General features: G+C 39.2%; 1 protein-coding gene across 4 annotated transcripts in view; it reads right to left on the minus strand.

The window, feature by feature from the left end:
• The window catches only part of CTNNA2 (catenin alpha 2), a 1121468-nt gene that overhangs the window by 80816 nt on the left and 1018297 nt on the right, over positions 1-22355 (minus strand). For all 4 annotated transcript variants that reach the window (XM_080682951.1, XM_080682952.1, XM_080682954.1 and 1 more), the window contains exons 10-12: positions 19231-19323; positions 18258-18414; positions 11218-11418 (exon numbers count right to left, since the gene is read on the minus strand). In XM_080682951.1, coding sequence (XP_080539077.1) covers positions 11218-11418; positions 18258-18414; positions 19231-19323 — 451 coding nt within the window. The remainder of the gene's footprint in view (positions 1-11217; positions 11419-18257; positions 18415-19230; positions 19324-22355) is intronic.

Here is a 22355-nt window from a genome sequence, read left to right on the forward strand (position 1 = left end):
TTCATGCACTTCCACTAGATGTCAATCATGTCCCTCCAGGTACAAAAGTAGCCAGAATTTTGTTGACTCACTTGGCTAGGGTTTCTTGCATTATCTAGTTCTTTCACTTCTCACCCTGATTTTGCACATTTGCTGTAATCCTTGTCGACTTTCATCACCGCTGGATACACAGCTTTTTCTGAGATTCTGAGATTAATGTTTGAATCTCTGAACTTAAGTCAAATGAAATTTTTCTTAGTGATAGTAATTTTTTTCTTCCCTCTGATATGTACTAGTGATTTCAATTTTTTCTTTTTTCTTCCCTTTGAATTATGTACCAGATTTATTATGTTTCTCTGCACAATTCCCCAAATCTGACTTTCTCTACCTCCAACCCCTCGCCTCTTCTATCACCTTGGGCCAATTTTACTTTTTCCTTCCCCACTACCTAGCTCTGCTATTTTCCTGTATTCTTTTGAGAGATTGAGACAGTGGCACTCAGATAAGCTGTGTCCAGCTTTCTGGTCCATAGAAATGATGACACAATGTTTATAATATTAATCTATTAATAGGGTGATTTTTTACACAACAGTGGGTAACTAAAGAGTTGCTACACCATAAGTAGAAATATCAGTAAAAATAGCAGGACATTAAAATGTCTGCTCAATTGCAGCAAGTATCATTAGTCTAGGTTTCTCATCTTTGTATTGGGTCAAGACAGAAGTATAATTGAATCTCAATATTCCTTTTTGTACAATATTTAAATTTTGTACAATATTTAAATATTCCTTTTAACCAATTTGAACCTCAGTTACTCAGTTGTGAAACAGAGATAATGACAGAGGTCCTTTGGGTTTTACATCAAGTTTAGAAATAATGCATTTGATAATTTTTAATGGAATGTTATATATAAGCATAGGCAGAACTGTAGGCACTGGGAATGAAGTGACAAAACAAAAGGATCTTCTTTACAAGGCACAAAAGAATGAAACGCATGCACAATGCTTACCATTATGTCTGGCACATGAAAGATTCACAGTAAAGAGTTCTTGTAACTGTTTTCACACCATGAACCTTTGTGTCTACCCAGCCATGCACCCTTTTCATTGCTTACAACAGGCAAAATCTTCCAGTCTATTTTGGAGGTACATCCATGTGATTCACCCCCAAAAAGTACACCTTGTTGGAGTAAATTGAACATAGCATACCAACTAGTGCTGAAATTTCTGAAAATTGAGAAGTTGGGACAACTTATATTAAAAACAAAGTATCCCTGCTTTTATGCCCTTCTCTCTCCTTGACCGGACCACATCAGCTTTCTCATGACTTTGCATGTTTAATAATAACTCTCCTATAATATCTGTTATTAGGGCAAGATTTTATAAGCTTACCCCTAGAATTTTTCTTTTTCTCTTGATTGCCAGCAAGGTCTGTGTTAAACATGGTATTCCATTATGACCTCCAGATCCATGAGGGAAAGATAATCTTTAAAAGTTAAGAGACTTTGCATAATAATAAAAATAAAACCTAGTTTCCCTAGCTCAAATAAAATATTTTCAAAACACCTCCCAGCTTAATCTAATATTGTGAGACTCCTTCCCTTCTCTTACAAACTTCTACTTTATTATATATGAATTGATTTATTGGATTTGAATCTTGAGTATCTCCAAATGCTTCCTGAAATTTGGTAGAGACAGTTCACGAATACTACTTAAATACTCCCTCTAAATTAAAACTGTATGGTCTAGACCAGTGGTCGGCAAACTCATTAGTCAACAGAGAGGTAAACCGCAGCTCGCGAGCCGCTTGTGGCTCGTGAGCCACGGTTTGCCGACCACTAGTCTAGACCAATGACATATTAGGTTTTATGGTATTTTCTCTTAATAACTCTTAATCAAGTTAGAAGATGTTGAGCACCGTAGGCCAGGAGCAAGGGCAAAAGAAGCCCAGCTTACTCTGTTCCTTACTCCTAGGTGACTATTTGTCTACTCTTCCTACCTTTCCAGACAGGCGTCAGCAGCATTCTGGCTAGTTCTAATTCTTTCATCTGTGTGTATTCTTGGACTCTGTTTCATCAGAGTCAGTCATCTGTTTCCTCTGTGGGAGTTCCTAAAAGCTTCCATTTTCATAAATTCATGTTTGCAAAATTACAATGTACATTTCAAACATCAAAATCCAGAAGGCCATACATAACCCATGAGCTGAATTGCTTGATGAAAGATGAAAAAGCACTGCCTAGATAAAGGGGGGAAAAAAACCTCCTCTAAATTCCATTCACGATGACTGCCCTGAGAGAAACAGGGGACATCCATCTGCGCTTGTCTAGACACAAATCCCTTTCCCGAGGGAAAGAAAATGCTTGCTTGGAAAGTTCTCTTAGATTTTAAAATAAGCATTTCAAAAATAATCACAAAAGGATTATTAAGTTACAAAGAAAGGATGCCACCTTTAATTCTGAAACTTAAGGGAGGAATAAAGAACTGAACGTGCCTTAATTTACAGTGTTTTTGGAAACCAAACTTGATAAATACAGTTAAATCTGGCATCATTGAGGTTTAAAGGACTCCGATGTAGTAAAATAATTGCTAAAAATGGATTGCACATAATTTTAAAGATTCTGATTTTGATCATTTCAACTTGTAGTTTTTAAAAAGGATACAATCATCCCGATAAGGTATTACTCTGTCCGATATATTTTTCATTTATATTAATAAACACTTTTAGGCTTCAACTCTAATCAAGGATAGAAAAAATGAAGAGGTGGTCTTAAATGTCGGGGGGTTAAAATTTAATTAGGAAGTAATACATACATCACACACATACCCTAGACACAAAGGTAGACAGAACACAGATACTTACATAAAGACAAAAGGGCAAACAAAGAGCTTGCAACACCGGGCAGTATATAGTTTGTGGGTCATGGGTGACACGGATAATAAGAGCAAAGGGGGCCCAGAGGAGTAGGATTGGTCGATGTGGTTAGAGAGAAAACTTCACGGACAAGTACAAAACCAGCCATTGCTAGAGAACAAGTAAAACACAGAGACAAAAGCCAGGAGGGGAGGCTATTTTGGGATCATTTTGACCAGAATAAACAGAGCTTCTCTGGTTCTTATGTCCATCTGTTACTTCAGGTCCTCCAGCTACAAGCAAAGCTTATTTCCCCTAATCAAACTATTTCTGGAATACACCAGTGATGTGTCACGTGCTCCCTAATAAGTGACTGTCAGCATATCCTCCCCTTCTTTGATTCAAGAACCTGTCACTGATCTGGCAGATATTCTAGTCAAGGGAACTTATTCCCACCTCTCTTGTGCACAATTAATATATCCTGGCCACCAATGCCAGTGGACACCAGTGCAGGTGACCATTGAATGATGAAATATGCAGGTCCTTCCTCTGTGCACTTCCACTACCATGAATGCTAGTCCCTGGGGCCCTGGAAGTGAGGAAGAAGTACCACATCCTTTGCAGTCCCCAGAATTCTGAATCCATGATGTGACTCATGCAGAAGTGGAGATTCACGGTCTTCCTTTTAGTTTTACTTTGACAACCAGGCACTAGGAAAGTGATGTTTCTGCCACCGTGTTGCTCTAAACTACAGATACGTAAACATGGAACTGTGAGCCTTCCTATGCCCACCCGATCCCACCTCCACTTCCATATGAGAGGCTTATTATCAGGCTAAAATTGTGTCTTACTTTCTCTTAAGTTGTATTTTCTCAGGTGATTCTTCAGCCCCTCAATGCTGAGAGAGCTGGACATGTCTTTATTCTAGCAGAACATATTATTTACAAATAAGCCAAAATAGAGTAAATATTCTCATGTTTCTTCGTGGCCAGGGCTTTCTGACCGGTAATGTGGTTCAAAAGATGACTCAATAAAAGTCCTATGACAGTAAAATAAAACTGCAAATCTCTAGGTAATCTTCTGCAGAGAAATGTGTTCACATGTCAAAAGGGGATAAAATGTGGAGTCATTCATTTATATTCCAAAGGGTTGTATAAACATGGGGACATTTCCTGGAGAGGGTTTATTATGTTAAAGAGAAAAGGTTGCCTGGCTGGCGTGGCTCAGTGGTTGAGCGTTGACTTATAAACCAGGTGAACCAGAAGGTCACAGGTTCCATTCCCGGTCAGGGCACATGCCCGGGTTTCGTACTCGATCTCCAGCAGGGAACATGCAGGAGGCAGTCGATCAATGATTGTCTCTCATCATTGATGTTTCTATCTCTCTCTCCCTCCTCTTCTCTGAAATCAGTAAAAATGTATTTTTTTTAAAAAGCAGTTTTCTCTTCTCCTTTTAGGAGGGGAGAGAGACAGCTGAGCACCAGTTCCTACATAAGCTCAGATTCATAACTCTGTGGCTCCTCTCCTGTAGTATGGATCTCCCTTGTATGTGCAAAATTCATCTGCCCTCGTCATATGCCTTGAGAAGCAGAATGAAGCATGGGACAATGGCAAGGTTACTGTTGTCTAGCTTTTTCTCTGAGCCAGGAATCTTTCATTTGTTTTCAGGATAAATATAGACATTTAAAACATCAGCCAAATTCCTACAATACCTGGAGTATGTAGGTTTCAGTCCTACAGAAAGGGCTTTAGGACACTACACATCTGTCTATTTAAGGGGGATAAAATTTCCTTCTCATTCCTCCTTACTCATACATATCTGACCACGAGGAATATCACAGCCTCCACCAAGTAAAACATTTCCTCCATATCATAATCCTTTCAATCTTTCAGAGATAAATACTTTACACCTATAATAAGGGCCTTATTAAAATACATATATTAGGATGTCTAGGCTGAACAACCTCAGTCATTAGAGAATCTGTTGAAATTCTTTACTTTCACAATCAAAATTTAATGTCAATTATGGAGAACTGAACTTAGACTGTAATAGGCTTTTTATTTATAATATAGGATGTTTTTTATGTTCCCAATAAGCTGTCCCTACCATCTTCTTCTGATATTGATCTTCCTTCAGTCTTCACCCTATACATCCAGTCACATATATAGCAGTTCACCTAGACCTGTCCAATCATAAAACTTAATCTCCCTAGCAACAGAAATAAGTCCAAGTGGAATAAGCATATTCCAAGTGACTAAGCAGATTACTTCCCTTTATATGTAGAAAGAAGCGGTGGGGGAATGTCTTCATATTTATCCTGAAATCTTGAGCTATAAACCTAAGGATGCTAGAGGACATACTCTCTACTGAAATAAAAATATAATATCCTATTTTTGTATTCAATACATACATATTAAATGCTAATTATATGATAACACTGTTCTAGGCCCTAGGCACTTACAGAACCACCTGCCTCTAGGAACTGAATCTAGTTGGGGACCATGTAACTGAAGAGAACATATAAATGTCAAAAGACTGATAGAATGGCCCCTATTGTCTTCAGCTGAGACTTGAGCCAGATTTTAAAGGATAAGTTTGAGACACAGTTGTTAGAAAGAGAAAACAGAGAACATTACAGGAAGGAGAGTGGAAACAGAATGGATATGTTTTGCTTGAAGAATAATGAACACACCTGTTTAAATGGATCAGACAATTTTTTTTTACAGAGGACTCATGGGCAACAATTATCCATCTTAAGTGCAGTCACCAGGAAGCCAGTAGACAGTGGCTTTTTTTCTGTCTTCCTGTAGTCTTTCACATATATTCCAATAACACTGACTATTCTTGGATGACAAAACATCAGGCAATACATGAGAAGCTAAGGCCCAGAGCATTAACTAATTTGTGTAAGGTCACAGTTAGTTGGTAGAAGTCAAGGAATTGAATTCTGATTCCTAACCTGGATTTGTTCTACTACATTATATTGAGATGTAAATGTACCCCTCATTACTATTCCCAGTTTCGGCACTTTTTATTTGCTGATTATCTTACATATAGAAATAGTGGAAGATATCTCTTGTTTTTATGAAAACTTCACAGAAGCATAAAAGTAAAAATTATGTAATCTCTAAGTGAAAACAGCAGATCTAGAAAGGCTACATACTGTATGATTCCAACTATATGACATTCAAAGAAATGGCAAAACTATGGAGACAGTACAAAGATCTGTGGTTGCCAGGGAGTTGGGAGGGGGAGAGGGATGATTAGATGGAGTACAAAGTATTTTTATGACAATGAAAAATACATTATATGATAACATAGAGATGGTCACGTTATTACACATTAGACAAACCCATAGAATATACACCAAAAGTTAACTCTGATTAACTAGGGACTTCAGATGATTATGATGTGTCAATGTAGGTCATTAATTGTGACAAATTTACCAACCTTGTAGGGGTTATCAATAATAGGGGACACTATGCATATGTGCAATCCAGGGGTATACAGGAAATATCTGTATCTTCCCTTCAATTTTTCTGTGAGCATTAAACTGTTCTAAAATAATGAAGTCTTAATAAAAAAATTATGCCATCTGTTTGGCCCACGTGTTCTCCAAAATAATGGAATTTTAATTTCCGCATTTGAAGTGCCTAATATCAGAATCCTATTAAAAATACAGTATTTTTTTCTATTTCTTCTCTTTTTTTGTCCCCTTTGAAGAAGAAACTGCCTAATCACGTACACATTGCCATAAACTTGCATCAACTATCAAACTTAAAAAGTGGCATTTTAATGTAATCTGTTAAGTGAAGAGTGAGCTACTCTCTACATATCTAAATATGATATCACTGAATATATTTTGCCCCCTCCCCAACCTTATGCAGCAACCTGACTGTAAATGAGATCTGTGAAGATGGGTCTGGTTAAGTGTTCACTTACTAAAAGCTGTTGACAATTGATTATAATTCAGGTTTTATTGAACAGCACATCAAATATGTAAGCAGGTAATGGGGCTAATGAAAACACAATAAACTTGACTTCCATAAGCCTAATTTAGTTTCATAAAAAACAAATAGGTAATTTTTATATGATATTGCCCTACAATTTTAGCATCCTCATAATCCACAAAATTATTCCTCAAATTTAACTCAGCATTCATATGAACACAAAAAGCACTCTTGAGCAAAACATGGTCTTTACTGAGGAAGTAATATAATGCATGGAAAATAACCCACAGACTGTTTTGTCACTCTTTAGATCTGTTTCTAGCCACTCAAGCAGGGCAGTCAGGTGGCAAACTGGGAGTTTCTCTACAGAGAGCCACCCCTGCATCATTTACAAGTCTAAACCGGGGCTGGCCTGTGTTTACAAACTCCTTGAGCAGCACAGTATGGTCAAAAGTTTTTGAACATTCTGCCTTTTTTTTAGATTCTTTTTTGTAATATACTATTATATTCCTTTTACCATGCCCTATGGCCACAACACATGGGATCCACTTTGCCTTATTTAAACTTGCCCCTTTTTTGGGATATTTCTTCCTTTAGGGCAGTTATTTTCAATGGGGTTATCCCCTCCCAAGGATCCATGGCAATATCTAGAGACACTAGGTTGTCACAACTGGGAAAGGAGAAGGGAGGAGGTTCTAGTGGTTTAAGGCCAGGGTTGCTGCACAGGAGAGCTCCCCACCCACAAGAAAGAATTACTCAGGCTAAAATGTCTACAGTACAGAGGTTGAGAACTTTCTGCCTTAGGGTCTTGAATCTAATAACTTGGATATAAAACTAGGCAGAACTTTGTAGGTTGTAACAAGGCAAAAGAAAATGTGACCTTTTGTCTTCCATGTCTTGGACTCCTTTTCCTCATCCTTTGTCTTGGTATCTTCCCTTCTTTGACCAATGCCCCTGTGTTCTCTTCCCAAAATAAGATGTACTCTCAGGACAGAGTTTGATAGGCTTATATAAAAAAAAGCGACCAACTCAGTGTGACTATAATTTTAAAAAATCAGAAACAAAACATCAGCCCAAAAGTAGAAACTTGGGCATTAGTGACATGCATAAGAGTTTTTATTTTGAGGACATATGCCTCATTCACAATCCAGAAACTGACAAGAGAACAAATTTATTTTAGAAAAAAAATATATATATCCTATATAATAAAAGCCTAATATGCTAAGTGTCCAGTCATCCAGTCATCCATTCAACCAATTGAAGCATAATATGCTAATGATATGCTAAGGCTGCTCAACCACTCGCTATGATGTGCACTGACTACCAGGGGGCAGATGCTCTGACCGGTAGGTTAGCTTGCTGCTGGGATCCAGCTACATGCCCTAGAGCCCTCCCGTGGACCTTCTCTGGCTGGCCAACCTCCCGCATCCCTCCCCAAACCTGATTGTGCATCGGTGGGGTCCCTCAGCCTGGCCTGTGCCCTCTCACAATCCAGGACCCCTCAGGGGATGTTGGAGAGCCGGTTTTGCCCTGATCCCGCTCAACACAGGAGATGCCCCCTGGTGGTCAGTACACTCCCACAGGGGGAGCACCACTCATCCAGAAGCCGGGCTCATGGCTGGTGAGCACCAATGGTGGTGGTGGGAGCCTCTCTGCCTCTGAGGCAGTGCTAAGGATGTCCGACTGATGGCCTATCCATTCCCCAAGGGCTCCTGGACTGAGAGAGGGCACAGGCTGGAATGAGGAACCCCCCCCCGCCAGTGCACGAACTTCGTGCACTGGGCCTCTAGTATATATGTATATGTGTATGTATATATATATGTGTGTGTGTGTGTGTGTGTGTGTGTGTGTGTGTATTTCAACAAAACTGTACAACTATAATCATAGATCTAATCTCTGATCCTGTGGTCTTCCTCAAACTTTATGTGTCTAGTACATATTCCAACAATTCTAATGAGCAGCCAATGAGTTAACAGCTAATATTTTTGCTTTCATTTCTTTAACAAATTCTGTAGTTACACATAAAGAACCAATTCCGTCCTGTTTAAGAAAAATTGGTGACAGTAGCAAAATAATTCATATACCTTGCATATTCTAGTTCTTAGCCCAATAACATCCACTTTTCCTTCACATGTATTATATTTCCTACTACAGTTGTGTACAAACTATCTATTTCAATGTCTTCCACCTGGTTACTTTTGAGTTAACTTTAATAGATCCTAAAAAATAGAATGCATCTAACTATCTTGCTCTTCTCATCTGTTCAATTAAGAACTAAATGTGGACATCAGAATCAGGAAGGTGCCTTTAGTTAAGTCCCCAGAGTATTCAATCACTTATGAGAGGGCTAGGATGAGAATGTTAAAAGCTCTGAAAATTAACAAATAAGAGCAAAATCTTGATTAGCAACAACAACCCAGAACAAACTTCTCTGTTTCACTGATTTTCTTTTTCAGTTAAAAAATAAAATCAACCAGAAAATTATATACATTTCAAGACACTGGTGAAAATTATGTTAAAATATCTCAATCAACTAAGCACACTGTCCTTGCTTTTAAGTAGATTTTGACTCAGTGGGCACTATTCTTTCTGTTCATTAAAGCATCCAAAAATAGAGTAAGAAAAAAAAAAAAACAACTGTCTCTTGAAAAATGCCTAAAATCTTTGTGTGCACAAAAAAATTGCATGTAAATTCTGGATCTTTCACCTGCTAGAATTATCATTCCCACCACTCAGGAGCAGGCATGAGCTGAGTCCGCCCTGTCTCTGACAGTCTTTTCCTAGTTTCATACCCAAGGGGGCGCTGCCATGTGTCAGCAATGCCATGTGAAGCTGAGACTTTATAACAAATAGAGCAAATGGGCCAGAAACTGAGAGCCACAAAAATGTGAGAGGGGTCCTCTAACGGGTGAAAGAAAAGTCCTTAAATTGGAAAGTTATATGCCTATTTCTTAAATCTTCCAAGTGAATAAAGAAATACTATTATGGCTTGCTGGGTTGCTCTATTGAATGCAAAGGGCAAACCTATTTGAAAGAAAACAGTGCTGAATTTCAGCTAGTTAAGATACAAGTAGATCTTATCCTTATTGTTATCATTATTATTTCTAAGACTAAATCTGTGAGGATTCTCAAGAGCAACAATCTCTGGATATGCTCTTTATTTTGTGACATTACACTATATCCATTCTGCTTATGTTTCTAAGAGTGCAACCAATGTCTCTGTTCATCTTTTTTTTTTTTTCTTGGTATTCCAGAATAATAAATGTCTACAGAAAACTTTGTAAATAGCGTTTGCCCTGTAGAAGGAAGCATATTTGTAACACACAGTACTTGGAACACTGCTGTAGCTGACCTTTTAGAGACACATCTATTTTTGAAAAGTGGTTCCAAAGTCCATGTGCAGACTGGAGAAGCCCTCTCACCTTGGGGTTTAAGGAGAGGTCATCCCATACAGGCATGGGACCCAAGTCATTACCTAGTCATAACCCCATGCAATACAGATTTAAATTCTCTTTGTGTTCTCTCCTTCCTTGAATTTATTCTCATCCCCCCCCCAGACATACAAATTCATAAGGCGTGAAGGACTTTAGAAATGGACTAAAGCCAAGAGACACTAGTCAAGAGCATCACTACTAAAAATAGGCCAGTTTTTGACACAACTATTCAAAGTTAGGGGTTGTTCTACTAACTCGGTGGAAGTAAGTCTTTGTCCATCCCAATGCACCAGAGAGCTATGACAGGCTCATATCAGTAACTGTGTCTTACCACAGCACCGATTCCCAGGTGGGCAGCCACACGCCCCTGGAGGAGGGCATGTAAGGCTTTCCTAGAGGGGGAGGACATTTATTGAATGCTTAACCCTTTGTCAGAAGCCACCACCTCCTTTCTTTAAGTGCTTCATTGCCAGGAATTACCTGGAGCCTTTATGCTTCCTTCCCACTATGGTTGTCCATAGTCTTTTCTCAAGGTCCTACCTTCTCAAGAAACAGACTAATAAATAGTTTTCAACTTTGAGATTCCTAGTTCCAATCATATTGCCACTACCTTGTAGTCTTGTAAGACTTTTTCTTCTCTTAACTGATTCAAACTTCCACGTTTGCATATGTAATTGGAAATAAATTTTTATTATCTGCCTACTGCATTTGTAATTGGAAATAAATTTTTATTATCTGCCTACTTCATAAGGTCCTTGTGAGAATCAAATGAGATTATATATGAAAAGTACAAAGTCACATATGCATGCAAAGCAAAAAGAAATCATTATTCTGCTAAAGTTATACAAATTTCAACTCAAGAAACAAAGACAGCAAGCACCCCTTCCATGATCATGCATAATATAGATGCATAAAGGCCTAAAGAACACAAGGAAACAGATTTATTCAAATATGGACATTAATCACTCATTGACATTTTGGTCGAATCTATTTTCCATGTTTACCTGTCTCAGAGAGCAATTTTGTAGCTTCCAGCACTTTCTCAGTGTAAACACCAGCTTCATAGTTCTCCATTTCAGCATTGATGATGTGTATGACTCGAGCTGCCCGGCCCCTGATGGCCCCCGCAGTCCGGTCCAGAGTGTCCACATCCCCTTCTTGGAGGGCTATCACACATTTGTTCACGTCCTCCAAGATGTGATTTTCTGGGGGAGGAACATGTACACGTTTATATGATCTTACATCACTCAAACCTTTAAGAAGCAATCTAAGATTCATCAATTATCACGAACCATCATCATGCATATCAATATATGCCTGATGACACAAAAATGATATTTAAAGGACAGAGTTTATCATTACAATAGCGAGCCTCGAGCTTGAGCAGCAGCCTGGGGATTTACAGAGTCATACAGACTGTTAGGAGTCATTCCCAGGGTTTTTTATTCAGTCTGGAGTGGAGCCCAAAAAAAACTATTTCCATCAAGTTCTCAGGTGATGTTAATGTTTCTGGTTTAGGAACCACTCTTTGAGGAGCATTAACTTAAAGAATATCCCTTTCTTCGTTTCAATGTTTGAGATCTATTGCATGGGATGGTATTTTAGAAGTGGTTGTGCAGCTAATACAAAGTTGACTGGCCAAGCAGGAATATTTCTAGACATGACCGGCTTTGAGCTCATGTTTGTTGGATCATGTTTTTATTAAGGAGCATTTAGGGGAAACGATAGAATGAACAAACATCACCCAGTCAGTCTTCTAATGTCATGTCATGCACAAGGTATGTGCAATGGGGAAACTGATCAGATGAAGATGGTCACAGAGTTCTCCCCAATTAAAATACAATCCATTCTTATGGCTGATTCCCTCAGGTTAGCATCAAGATCCGTGATCACTTTGTGGCCATTGCCCCAAATAGAATCAAGCAGGCAAAATAGGAGGCTTCACGCTCCACTAGCACAGAGAAAACAGGCAATCTGGTCCCTTACCATTTTGCAAGTGTGCAATTTTGTATTTCCCATCCAATGTGAGATTTGTAACCATGTCCCTTGTGTATTACTACTTTTAAAATATATTTTTATTGATTTCAGAAAGGGAGTGAGAGAGATAGAAACATCAATGATGAGAAAGAATCAATGATTGGCTGCCTCCTGCACACCCCACACTGGAGATCAAGCCCACAACCTGGGCATGTGCCCTGATCAGGAATGGCACCTTGACCTCCTGATTCATAGGTTGACACTCAACCCCTGAGCCATGCTGGTCAGGCTGTATATTCTTTAGAAATGGAATACTAAGGAAATGTTCAAAAAGCTTAGTATTTTTAGTTTCAGGAAAGAAAAGACCTTAAACTGAAAATACACACCTACACACTCCTAATAGATTAAATAGAACAAGTTTAATAGTCTAAAATAATCTGGTACCTTTTAAAATTTAAATAATCTGGTAACTTTTACAAATTATTTAACTGCCAGACTGAATGAATAGTTAATAAAGGATTAAAATAAGTGTTTACCACAATGTTTGCCACTTTAAGAAGTTTCTAGAACTAGTTATAATTTTAAAATTCCCAAAGAAGGAGAAATGAGAGAGCACTTGGCAAACCCCAGTCTCTACCATGGATCTCTCCTTTCATTAAACCATCACTCACAGGGAATATTTGTTCTTATAGAACATTTGACTGCAAAGTATAACTACTTTTCATTAAGGAACATCCATTTGACCTCATATAATATGATTTCCTCACTTAACCATTACAAATGTCTGGTTTCTACTTTCTCTAGTTCTTTAATTTCAAATAGAAATTAGAATAGAAAAATAAATTAAGTGTTTACATTTTAATATTTAGATATCTTAAAGTCACAAGAAGTAGTACTTCTGAATGTTGCTATTTTTCTAAGTAAAAGATAAAAAACAACTGTGAAAATTAGACTTAGAAATTTTCATTGTGATTATGGAGACTGCTGAAAAAATCACCCCTTTATAAGATATAGATCTTGGCTTATATCGTGGAAACCCACCTAAAAAAGACACCTAAGAAAAGGGTTTACTCAAATGAAATTCAGTACAGGACTTTAAATTCAAAAGTTGGGTTGACGTAGGCCATTCTTAATGCCTGGCTGAATTCCTCTAGACCAGTGGTCGGCAAACTCATTAGTCAACAGAGCCAAATATCAACAGTACAACGATTGAAATTTCTTTTGAGAGCCAAATTTTTTAAATTTAAACTTCTTCTAACGCCACTTCTTCAAAATAGACTCGCCCAGGCCGTGGTATTTTGTGGAAGAGCCACACTCAAGGGGCCAAAGAGCCGCATGTGGCTCGCTCACGAGCCGCAGTTTGCCGACCACTACTCCAGACAATTAAAATGCTCCCCAATCCCTGAAAGTGAGCAACTGAGAGGGTCCTAGTGTCAAAAACAGCCATCCAGTTGCCATTTTCTTTGAATAACCTAGTATGAGAAAAGGCATAGCTCCTGCTTTCCTGTGCATAAAGATGGAATTTTGGAGTTGAATGCAAACAAGAGTCTGTAATTATATTAGATACTAATCTCTTCGGCATTAATACATTTTTAAAAAATTTAAGCAATCACTTATCTTAAAAGAAAATGATAGTTGTTTTTTTGTTTTTTTAAAAATCCCATTTCCCAAACTAGAAACATGCAACTAATTTAATTAGACAAGAAATAAGCTTCTGTATATATAACTGTATCTGAAGGAGGCCAGCAGAACTTGAAAAACCATGATATAAAAAACATTTTATGCTAAGTGAAATAGCCAGTCAGAGAAAGACAAATACAATATGATCTCACTTATATGTGGAATCTAATGAATAAAATAAACTGACAAAATAGAAACAGAGGTCTGGATATGTGAACAGACTAACAGCTGTCAGAGGGAGTGGGGAGCGGTAGACTGGATGAAAGAAGGTGAAGGAATTAACCAAAGAACATATATGCATAATCAGAGTGTGCCGATGGGCAGAGGGACAGAGGGGGAGAGGGCTGGGTAGAGGTGGGCAAAGGGGTGGGGATTTGTAATAGTGTAAGTAAAAAAAAAAAAAACCATATTGCTTTTAATTAGTCCAATCATCAACTAATTTGTGCAATAATCAAGTTAACCATATTGTGTGAATAAAGTATTGACTCAGTTTTCTGAATAACTTTTTTTAAAATGTTGATAGTTTTTCAGCATTTCCCAACCTTCTCCAATTAGAGATGCCCCTTTCATGGCAAAAGTAAATTACAATTTCCTCATAGTAGCAGTTATACTGTAGATGGGACTATATAAAGCTCCAATGATAAAGAATGCTTTCAGTAAACTTGCATTTTATTAATCTAAGTACCAAAAATGCATTTTAAAAACAGCTACACCTGTTTACGTAGACATTTGATTTGATCACAAGACGATACTTGGTAAATATGAACTGCTGTACCCCTTGTAAAAGTTTCTCCCCTCCTACTCCCTACACCCCCTGGCCTTGGTCTCACAGGTTTGGAAGCACACTGGCCTAGTATCTGCAAGAAGGGCAATGAATTACTTAAAGGCAAATCCACACAAGACAGTGCCTTCCACACAAGAGGCAATCAAGGGAACAGTGAATAAACTTGTCCATTGAAAAGAGACAATCAAATATATTATTTTGATCCTAAGGTATTCTCAAGAGAAAGAAATCATTAAGAGGAATGCTGTTCCAACTAGAAATGGATATGGAAGTGAAAGTAGTAATACAAAGCATGTGTAGTCCAGAGATGATTACCCTGCCTGGAAACCTGCTCAGATACTTTGAATATTACACCTGGATATGAAGCGTGGTGTTTAAACATATCATAAAATTTTGGACTGCAACAGATTTTGTGATAAACTTCCTTGAATTTTTGCAACCTATTTCATAAAAGATGTAACTTTGTTACAAAAATCACTAATGACCAAACTATTTGATTATTATAAACCTTGAAGCTATTGTTTCTAAGTTCAAAAACAAACTTGACTGTATGAATTTTTTTAAAGGAAAAACTTGAGACCCTGGAGTCAAAAAGAAAAAAGACAAACAAAATAAAGCAAAACTTTTGGACATTATGGGATTGAGTTAACAGCTTTTCCTGATCTTAGATACCTGCTATTTTGTGAGCCAAACCCAAGAATTAAACCGTCACATGGTTAATGCCAAGATGCTCATTTTAAAACACTATTAAAATTGTAGCTTTTGCCCAGTGGGAAAAGTTTAAGTGCTCTAACACAGCCATTCCACTTCTTTATGAGCCTAGGCCGCAGCAGAAAATTGGTTTTGCTCCTGTAATGTTAATAGCCAGCATCATTGCACCCCAAACTTGTTGCTTTTCAAGTGGACACATTAAGCGCTCAGACACACAAGTTCAGGTAGCATGAAACAAAACAAAACACAGAAAACTATAATCCTTTAAACACGAAGATCCTTCTTGTTGTTTAAATAGAGTTTTCTGCCAGGTTAGATATTCCCTTAATAAGAAACTGACACATAAAATGTCATTAATGCCACTGCAAAAGATCTCCTGGGCCAAACTTGCAATTTATGGATGCAAATGCTTGGGCTCCAGCTTGGAGAGATGAGAAGTAGTTTCCCCAGCTATCAGGCTGTGTCCAGAGCCTGCCAGCAGGAGATAGTGGGCTGTGTCATTATTTGTCAAGCCCCTCTGTAGCAAGGTGCCTGTCACCTGCAAAGGCGCTCTCCAGCAAGCCCCGCCGAGGCTGGATCCCTGGCCGCGCCTCTTCATTTTCCCATCATGGCACACTGCGGCACCTGGACCGCTGGGGTTGGACTGCACCGTGTTATCAGCGGAAGCCAAAGCCTTTTCCTGTGGCTGGGAATAATGAGATGCACAAAGGCATGGCAGGGAGGAAGGTGGCAAAGAGGCCCAGCTGGGGGGAGAAAATTAGGAAGTGCCTTGCACTATTAAAAGACCTGAGGTGAGACCTGCTCGCCTTGTTTCTCCCCACCCTCAGAAATTCTTGAACGTGCATTTAAAGCAAAAGAGAAGTTGGGGAAGTTTGAAGTTCTGAACTCTTTGGGAAAGGCAGTACATGGGTATTTCCTACTCATCTGTAACTAGGATGGGAGGCAGAGTAAGATTCCTGGGGGGTACTGGGATTGCTGTGAGGTCTGAGGCTGGGTGGGGTGTCCCCTTGCCCCTTTTGGGGGCCCCTGCAGCCATTCTGGGGAAAACTGCATACCAGAAAAACATTCAATAGTGTTGCCCACCCTTCTGTTCCCCACTGTCCAAATCCCCAACAAGGCTAGCCAAACAGTTCCTAAGCACCTTATGGGAGGTGCAATTCTTGGGTACATCTTTTATATTGTCAGGACTCAGCCATCAGCAAAGCAAATATCACAAGAATGGCAACATAATGAGTTCTGCATCAACCAAACCCTAGGTACCGGTATATTTAAATGAATAGATGGTTTGACAAGTCATCAAAAATAGAGCACCTTGGAAATGAAGAACAGGACAGAATTCTGAAAGGGACTAGAGAAAGGAATGGGGATACCAGAGGTGAGGAGAAGGGAGCTGCAAGGAAAACTGGGAGCACCACCGGAAATTCCCCTTCTAGCTTGACTTGAGAACTATATAGCTCCCAAAAGAGGATAATCTGAACTTTAATACCTTCTCCACCAGGTTACCTACCCTCTCAATGACTTTGTTTTCTCAAAGGAAGACTTAGAATACCAACACCTATTTTATAGAATGTTGGCGAGAATTCAAGCAAACAGCAGAGCGTCGGGCAAATTATAGACACTGAGCATGTGTTAGCTTGTTTTTCCCATCTCCTTGTCTTGCCCTCCCTGGTTTCAAAGTTGGCTTTTCGATTATCCATCAGATCTATAGATTCCACTCTGCTGATGTCAGACAAGCTTTAAACAGAAGCCCCCAGTAGGAATTCGTTTTCTGTTTCTTCATGCGAAGGGAAGAATGCACCCAGGAAAAGTTCCCAAATACGATAAGCCTCTCCTAGGAATCTCTCCCACACTGTTGCACTCAGAGGCCCTGTCTGCCTGATCCCCACTGGCAGTGCTGTGAGGCCAAGAACAAAAATAGCCTGGTCAAGGTTATTGCTGACTGAGTTGACAGATGTGACTCCCACACACCTATGGGTAGAATCAATTTGAAATTTTCAAGGGCCACTTGGTTATCTGAATACTTCACACTGGAGGTCGCTGTTTGCAATGACCTCTTCCCCCCATTCCTCCCACAGAGACTCTCCTACGTGAGTGAACCGAGCCAAATGTGTTTGGAAAAAGGCCCATTTGCTGGCTGGTTGCCCTGTTTGGCAATGGCGCCGGTGAGTCCCGTTAAAGGTCAAAATGACTACATGGTGATTCAAAGGAACTAACATCTTCCCGTCTGGCTGCATTTACAAAGGAGAAAGTTACAATTTCAAGTGATGACTAGTTCTATTTGCTTTCTCTTACATCCTTACACAACCTCATAGACAAGTGTTCAAAGCCTCAATCACTCCCAAGTGCCTTCTAATGGGTTCATTTTGTGGCTAATATTTCTTCTTGGCTTATGACGAACTTGGATAACTTCAGTTATTGCAAAAATGACCCCCCTTAACACAGCCAGATTGGAATAGCGGATTGCATATATACATACACTTACACATAAACCATGGGGATTAACCATCCCTAGACCCTTTTGCAGGTGGGTGATTCAGATGCATCAGAAGTCATCCTGTTTTAATAAGCACCAGGAACTAGAAAGGAACCTAAGACTTCTTAAATAATCTGTTCAGGTTCTGATATCTTCTTCAGAAAGTTGTGTCGTCCCCGCCCCCCCCCCTCCCCATCCCCGCGCCCCGCTCCCAAAGCTTTGACTAGTATCTTGAAATGATGTGCAGACCAAAGATGCATTTTCAAGAGGGTGTTACTGGCACATTTGCAGAAATGATGGAAAGCTCAGCGGGCCAAGAAAAGCACTTGAAACACAGACCCATGACATTTACAAATGATCCCTTATCTCATCCTGTCCTTCTCCTCCAGCCGCCTTCTAAGGAGCCTGCTCCTGATTACCTGAGACAGAAAGAAAGTCATCCACCGAGGTGATGTCATCCACGGCCTCCGTCAGTACTCGGACCTGCTTCTCCCACTGGTCTTTGAAGACGTCCATGTTGTCCTGAGCAACTTTACTCTGCGGCCGGGCAGCCAGTGTGAGCGCCGCATTGATGACCTATTTGTTAGAAACAATCCAGGGACATATTGAAAACCCTGTTCAAAATACCATGTTGCAACTCTGGACCGTGTAGCTTCTTCAGATAAATGGGTTCTCGGGGTCCAGAAGGACAATCAAAAACATGAATGATGAGGTAGGTTATCATTAGCTTTTGTTTGCTTTGCTTTGCCTCTCTTTGAAGATACAGTAATTAGCATCGGGTTTCAGAAAATGTTTACTGGACAAGTCCTGTTTGCTTATCACAGATGTGGCAGCAACATAACTCTTGTTCTACATGTGCAAGCTGATAATTTAGTTGTTGAGACAAGGCAAATAGATATGGAGGGTTTAAAGAACAGCCCCAAACAAAGAAAACAAAGTCAATATGAGTGAGAAAGACAGTAAGTGCCACAGTGATTCTGAAGAGACTGGAATAATTAGATATTGTGTTTTGTTTTGTTTTTATAAAACTAGGATTTGAAACAGCCCATGGATGTTGGTTAGCACATTCCAGTACGAGGAAAGAGGACAAAGGAAGGAGTGACATGAGGGCTGGAGTGTGGAAGGTCCTAAATATTAGGTCACCAATGGGCTTTTTTTAAAAATTATGTTTTTATTGACTTTAGAGACAGAGGAAGGGAAAGAGAGACAGAAAGAGACATTGATTGGCTACCTTCTGCATGCCCTGTACTGGGAATTGAGCCGGAAACCTGAGCATGTGCCCTGACCAGGGATGGAACCCATGACCTTTTAGTGCATGGAATGACCTCAACTAAGTGAGCCACACTGGCCAGGGCACCGATGGGCTTTTAAAATGAAGTGATTGAGCCTTACCTGGGGACACAGGCTGTCAATCTGGGTAGCTGCCATTCGAACCAATTTCACCCCTTCCTCATTGTTGGAGATGGAACAGGCCAAATTGGCAACCTGTATTCAAGAAAATTTGAGGGAAAATTATATTGAGACAGAGGAAAAGGGTACTGTTGCATGACCTTGCACCTTCCCTGGAGAGGGGCACATCCAGGAGAAATCCTTCACAAAAAACATAAAAGTACCCTTCAGTGTTGAACCAAATGGTACTAGTTTTAATAGTAAGCTAGACATTTCTTCCAGAATAGGTGAAGCAATAATTTGAAGCCAGTGTGAGAGTGGCATTGACGGCCTATTTATTAGAAACAATCCAGGGACATATTGAAAACCCTGTTCAAAATACCATGTTGCAATTCTGGACCATGTAGCTTCTTCAGATAAATGGTTTCTCAGGGTCCAGGAGGACAATCAAAAACCTGAATGATGAGGTAGGTTATCATTAGCTTTTGTTTGCTTTGCTTTGCCTCTCAAAAAACATTTTCTTCAAAAACATGGTATTTTGAGCAGGGTTTTCAATATGTCCCTGGATTGTTTCTAACAAATAGGTCATCAATGCCGCTCTCACACTGGCTTCAAATTATTGCTTTAGGATTCTCATGCACACAATAATGCATTTAACTGTGTTGGTTTGAATCGCTTTCTGCTATGAGCTGCCCTGATCCACCCACACTGTCACTTGAGCCCCCTTAAGACTCATCGCTGAGTGCAAAAATTGTGATTTTGGCCAAATCAGTATTAAATTTTGATCAGTGAGAGAGATGCTACAGGCAATGCTTTGGATTTAAAAGAAACTCATAGTATGCTGAAAATCAAAGCCCTCTACCCAAAGGAACTCAGAGCTGCCTGTCAGTCTGTCAGGAAGATGCTAATCCACAGTAGCCAACTCAAATGCTTCTGGGGGTCACATAGGCCTGAGAAACGGATACAAGAGACTGGTATAATCCCTAGGCAACAGTGGAGCATGGCACAAATGAGAACATGCAGGTCTAGTATAAAGGCATGCAAGTTTCATATTTTTAACACGTGATACCATCCAAAACCAGCTGAACTGAATTCAAGTTTCCAGGTCAAGCATTTCAATTTGTGTTATGCCGTCTCTACAAGGAGTGAGAATTGGTAATACAAGGTCAGATTGATTGGCCAAGGGCAACAGCACACAAAACCACCATCAAAACACTGATCAGTCCCATCAGGCTTGTGTCAAGAGGACAGGAGGATAGGGATTAGAAAGGGCAAAGGAGAAGAGAAGGGCCATTAGGCCCAGGAGAAGGAGGGCAAATAGAACAAGTGATTAGCAGTGAGACAATCCCCAGCAGCCTCCTGGCCACCTACCCCATTGTATCTGGCTCCTTTCTGCTCTCTAAAATCAGGCTGCTTTCCTACCACATCTTAATGCCCTGGGAGATCACACTGCACTGCACTATACATGTGTATAGTTCCTAGTGTGAAAGGAACCTCAGTTAGACAGTGGGGAGCAGTGGGAAGAGCAGAGAACTAGAGATCGCTCTAAGGACTATTCCTGATCAGCAAAAGGGGATGGGTAGATAGATGGTAATACTAGAAATACCTTTGAATACCACTACAGTGAATCATTAGTCCAAAGAATCCAGTTTTGAAGCTTTTAGGGACATGTTAAATCTATTACAGTAAGAATATATACTATGAGAAACCACTGACTGAGTTCCAAACATTATGATGTAGTTTCTTATATTTAATAGTTTACCTTTGATTCTTCAGATAGTTTTCACTATTTAACTTAGTCTTCAGAATAAGTTCATGAGAAAGATAAATACTATATCTATTCACAGAATACTAAAGGCCCAGGGGTATGAGGTTCATGGAGGCAGAGCACAATCTAATAACATAGATTCTCAGTTTATTTTTTGTTATGTCATATTGTCTCCATTCTGCATTTTATTAATCTTTGTCATATTTGTATTCAAGTGTGTTTTATATTCCAAATGCCAGATTAATAATTGGTGCTCAATACATGTTTATTGAATTAAAGAATAGCTTTTAGTATTTTTATTTTTATTGCATATAGTGATTTGTAATATATCATGGATTAAAGATACTCCCAAAGATAAACTTAAATTCCCCCTTTAATTTGTCTAGAAAAAAAATTTGCATTATCTTCTAGCACATGGTTACCAATAGAATAGTGCTAAACAATGGTTCCTACATTCTGATCCATTGTTTGAGTCCAGAATGCTGTGGCATGAGAAAAATCAGGATGCCATGGTAAATTTCCAGAAAGATATATGTATTTCATATAAAATTCTATCTTTTAATCTTCAATTAAAGTCTTCCTATTTCTGCTGTTGAACAACCTTCCATTTTATGAAAAAAAAATCAGATAATAGTTTTGTTTGTTCTTTACCATCTTGCTTGGTGTGTGATAGAAACTTGTGGTCACACTTTTGCATAGCAGTAAACAATTGCTAGAGTTTGGTATGACTCCATGTAACAACATGAAAACTTAAATAATGATTCAGAAACCAGTCTTGGGTAATATTTGCTGTATTTTTATAAGAAGAAGAGGAAAGAAGTACCCATATTCGTACTCTTATATATATATATATATTATATATATATATATATATATATATGAATAAGAGAACCAGATATGTATCTCTTTGTTTAAGATTTTTTTATTGAGATTTTAAGAGAGAGGAAGGGAAACTAGGAGAGGGAGAGAGAGAGGAACATGGATGTGAGAGTGAAACATTGACCAGCTGCCTCCTACATACCTCCAGCTGGGGATTGAGCCCACAACCGTGCGTGTGTCCTGACTGGGAATTGAACTGGCGACCTTTTGGTGCACAGGATGATGCCCCACCAACTGAGCCACACCAGCCTGGGACAGATATGTATCTCTTGATGGAAGAATATAACATTACTTATGAAATGTTTTTTGCCAAAAACAAACAAACAAAATGGGAAATGATCTACCTTATGATACATTCTGAATTTACAGGAAATTCAAGAGACAAATACTAATAATAGACTAGGGCTGTCACAACCAGACGGACAACCGGAAAGCGGAGTCCAGGCGGGAGCTCCGCACAGGCGCACTGGGCCCACCACCA

This window comes from Plecotus auritus, assembly GCF_963455305.1.
Source record: "Plecotus auritus genome assembly, chromosome: 8".
NCBI lineage: Eukaryota > Metazoa > Chordata > Mammalia > Chiroptera > Vespertilionidae > Plecotus > Plecotus auritus.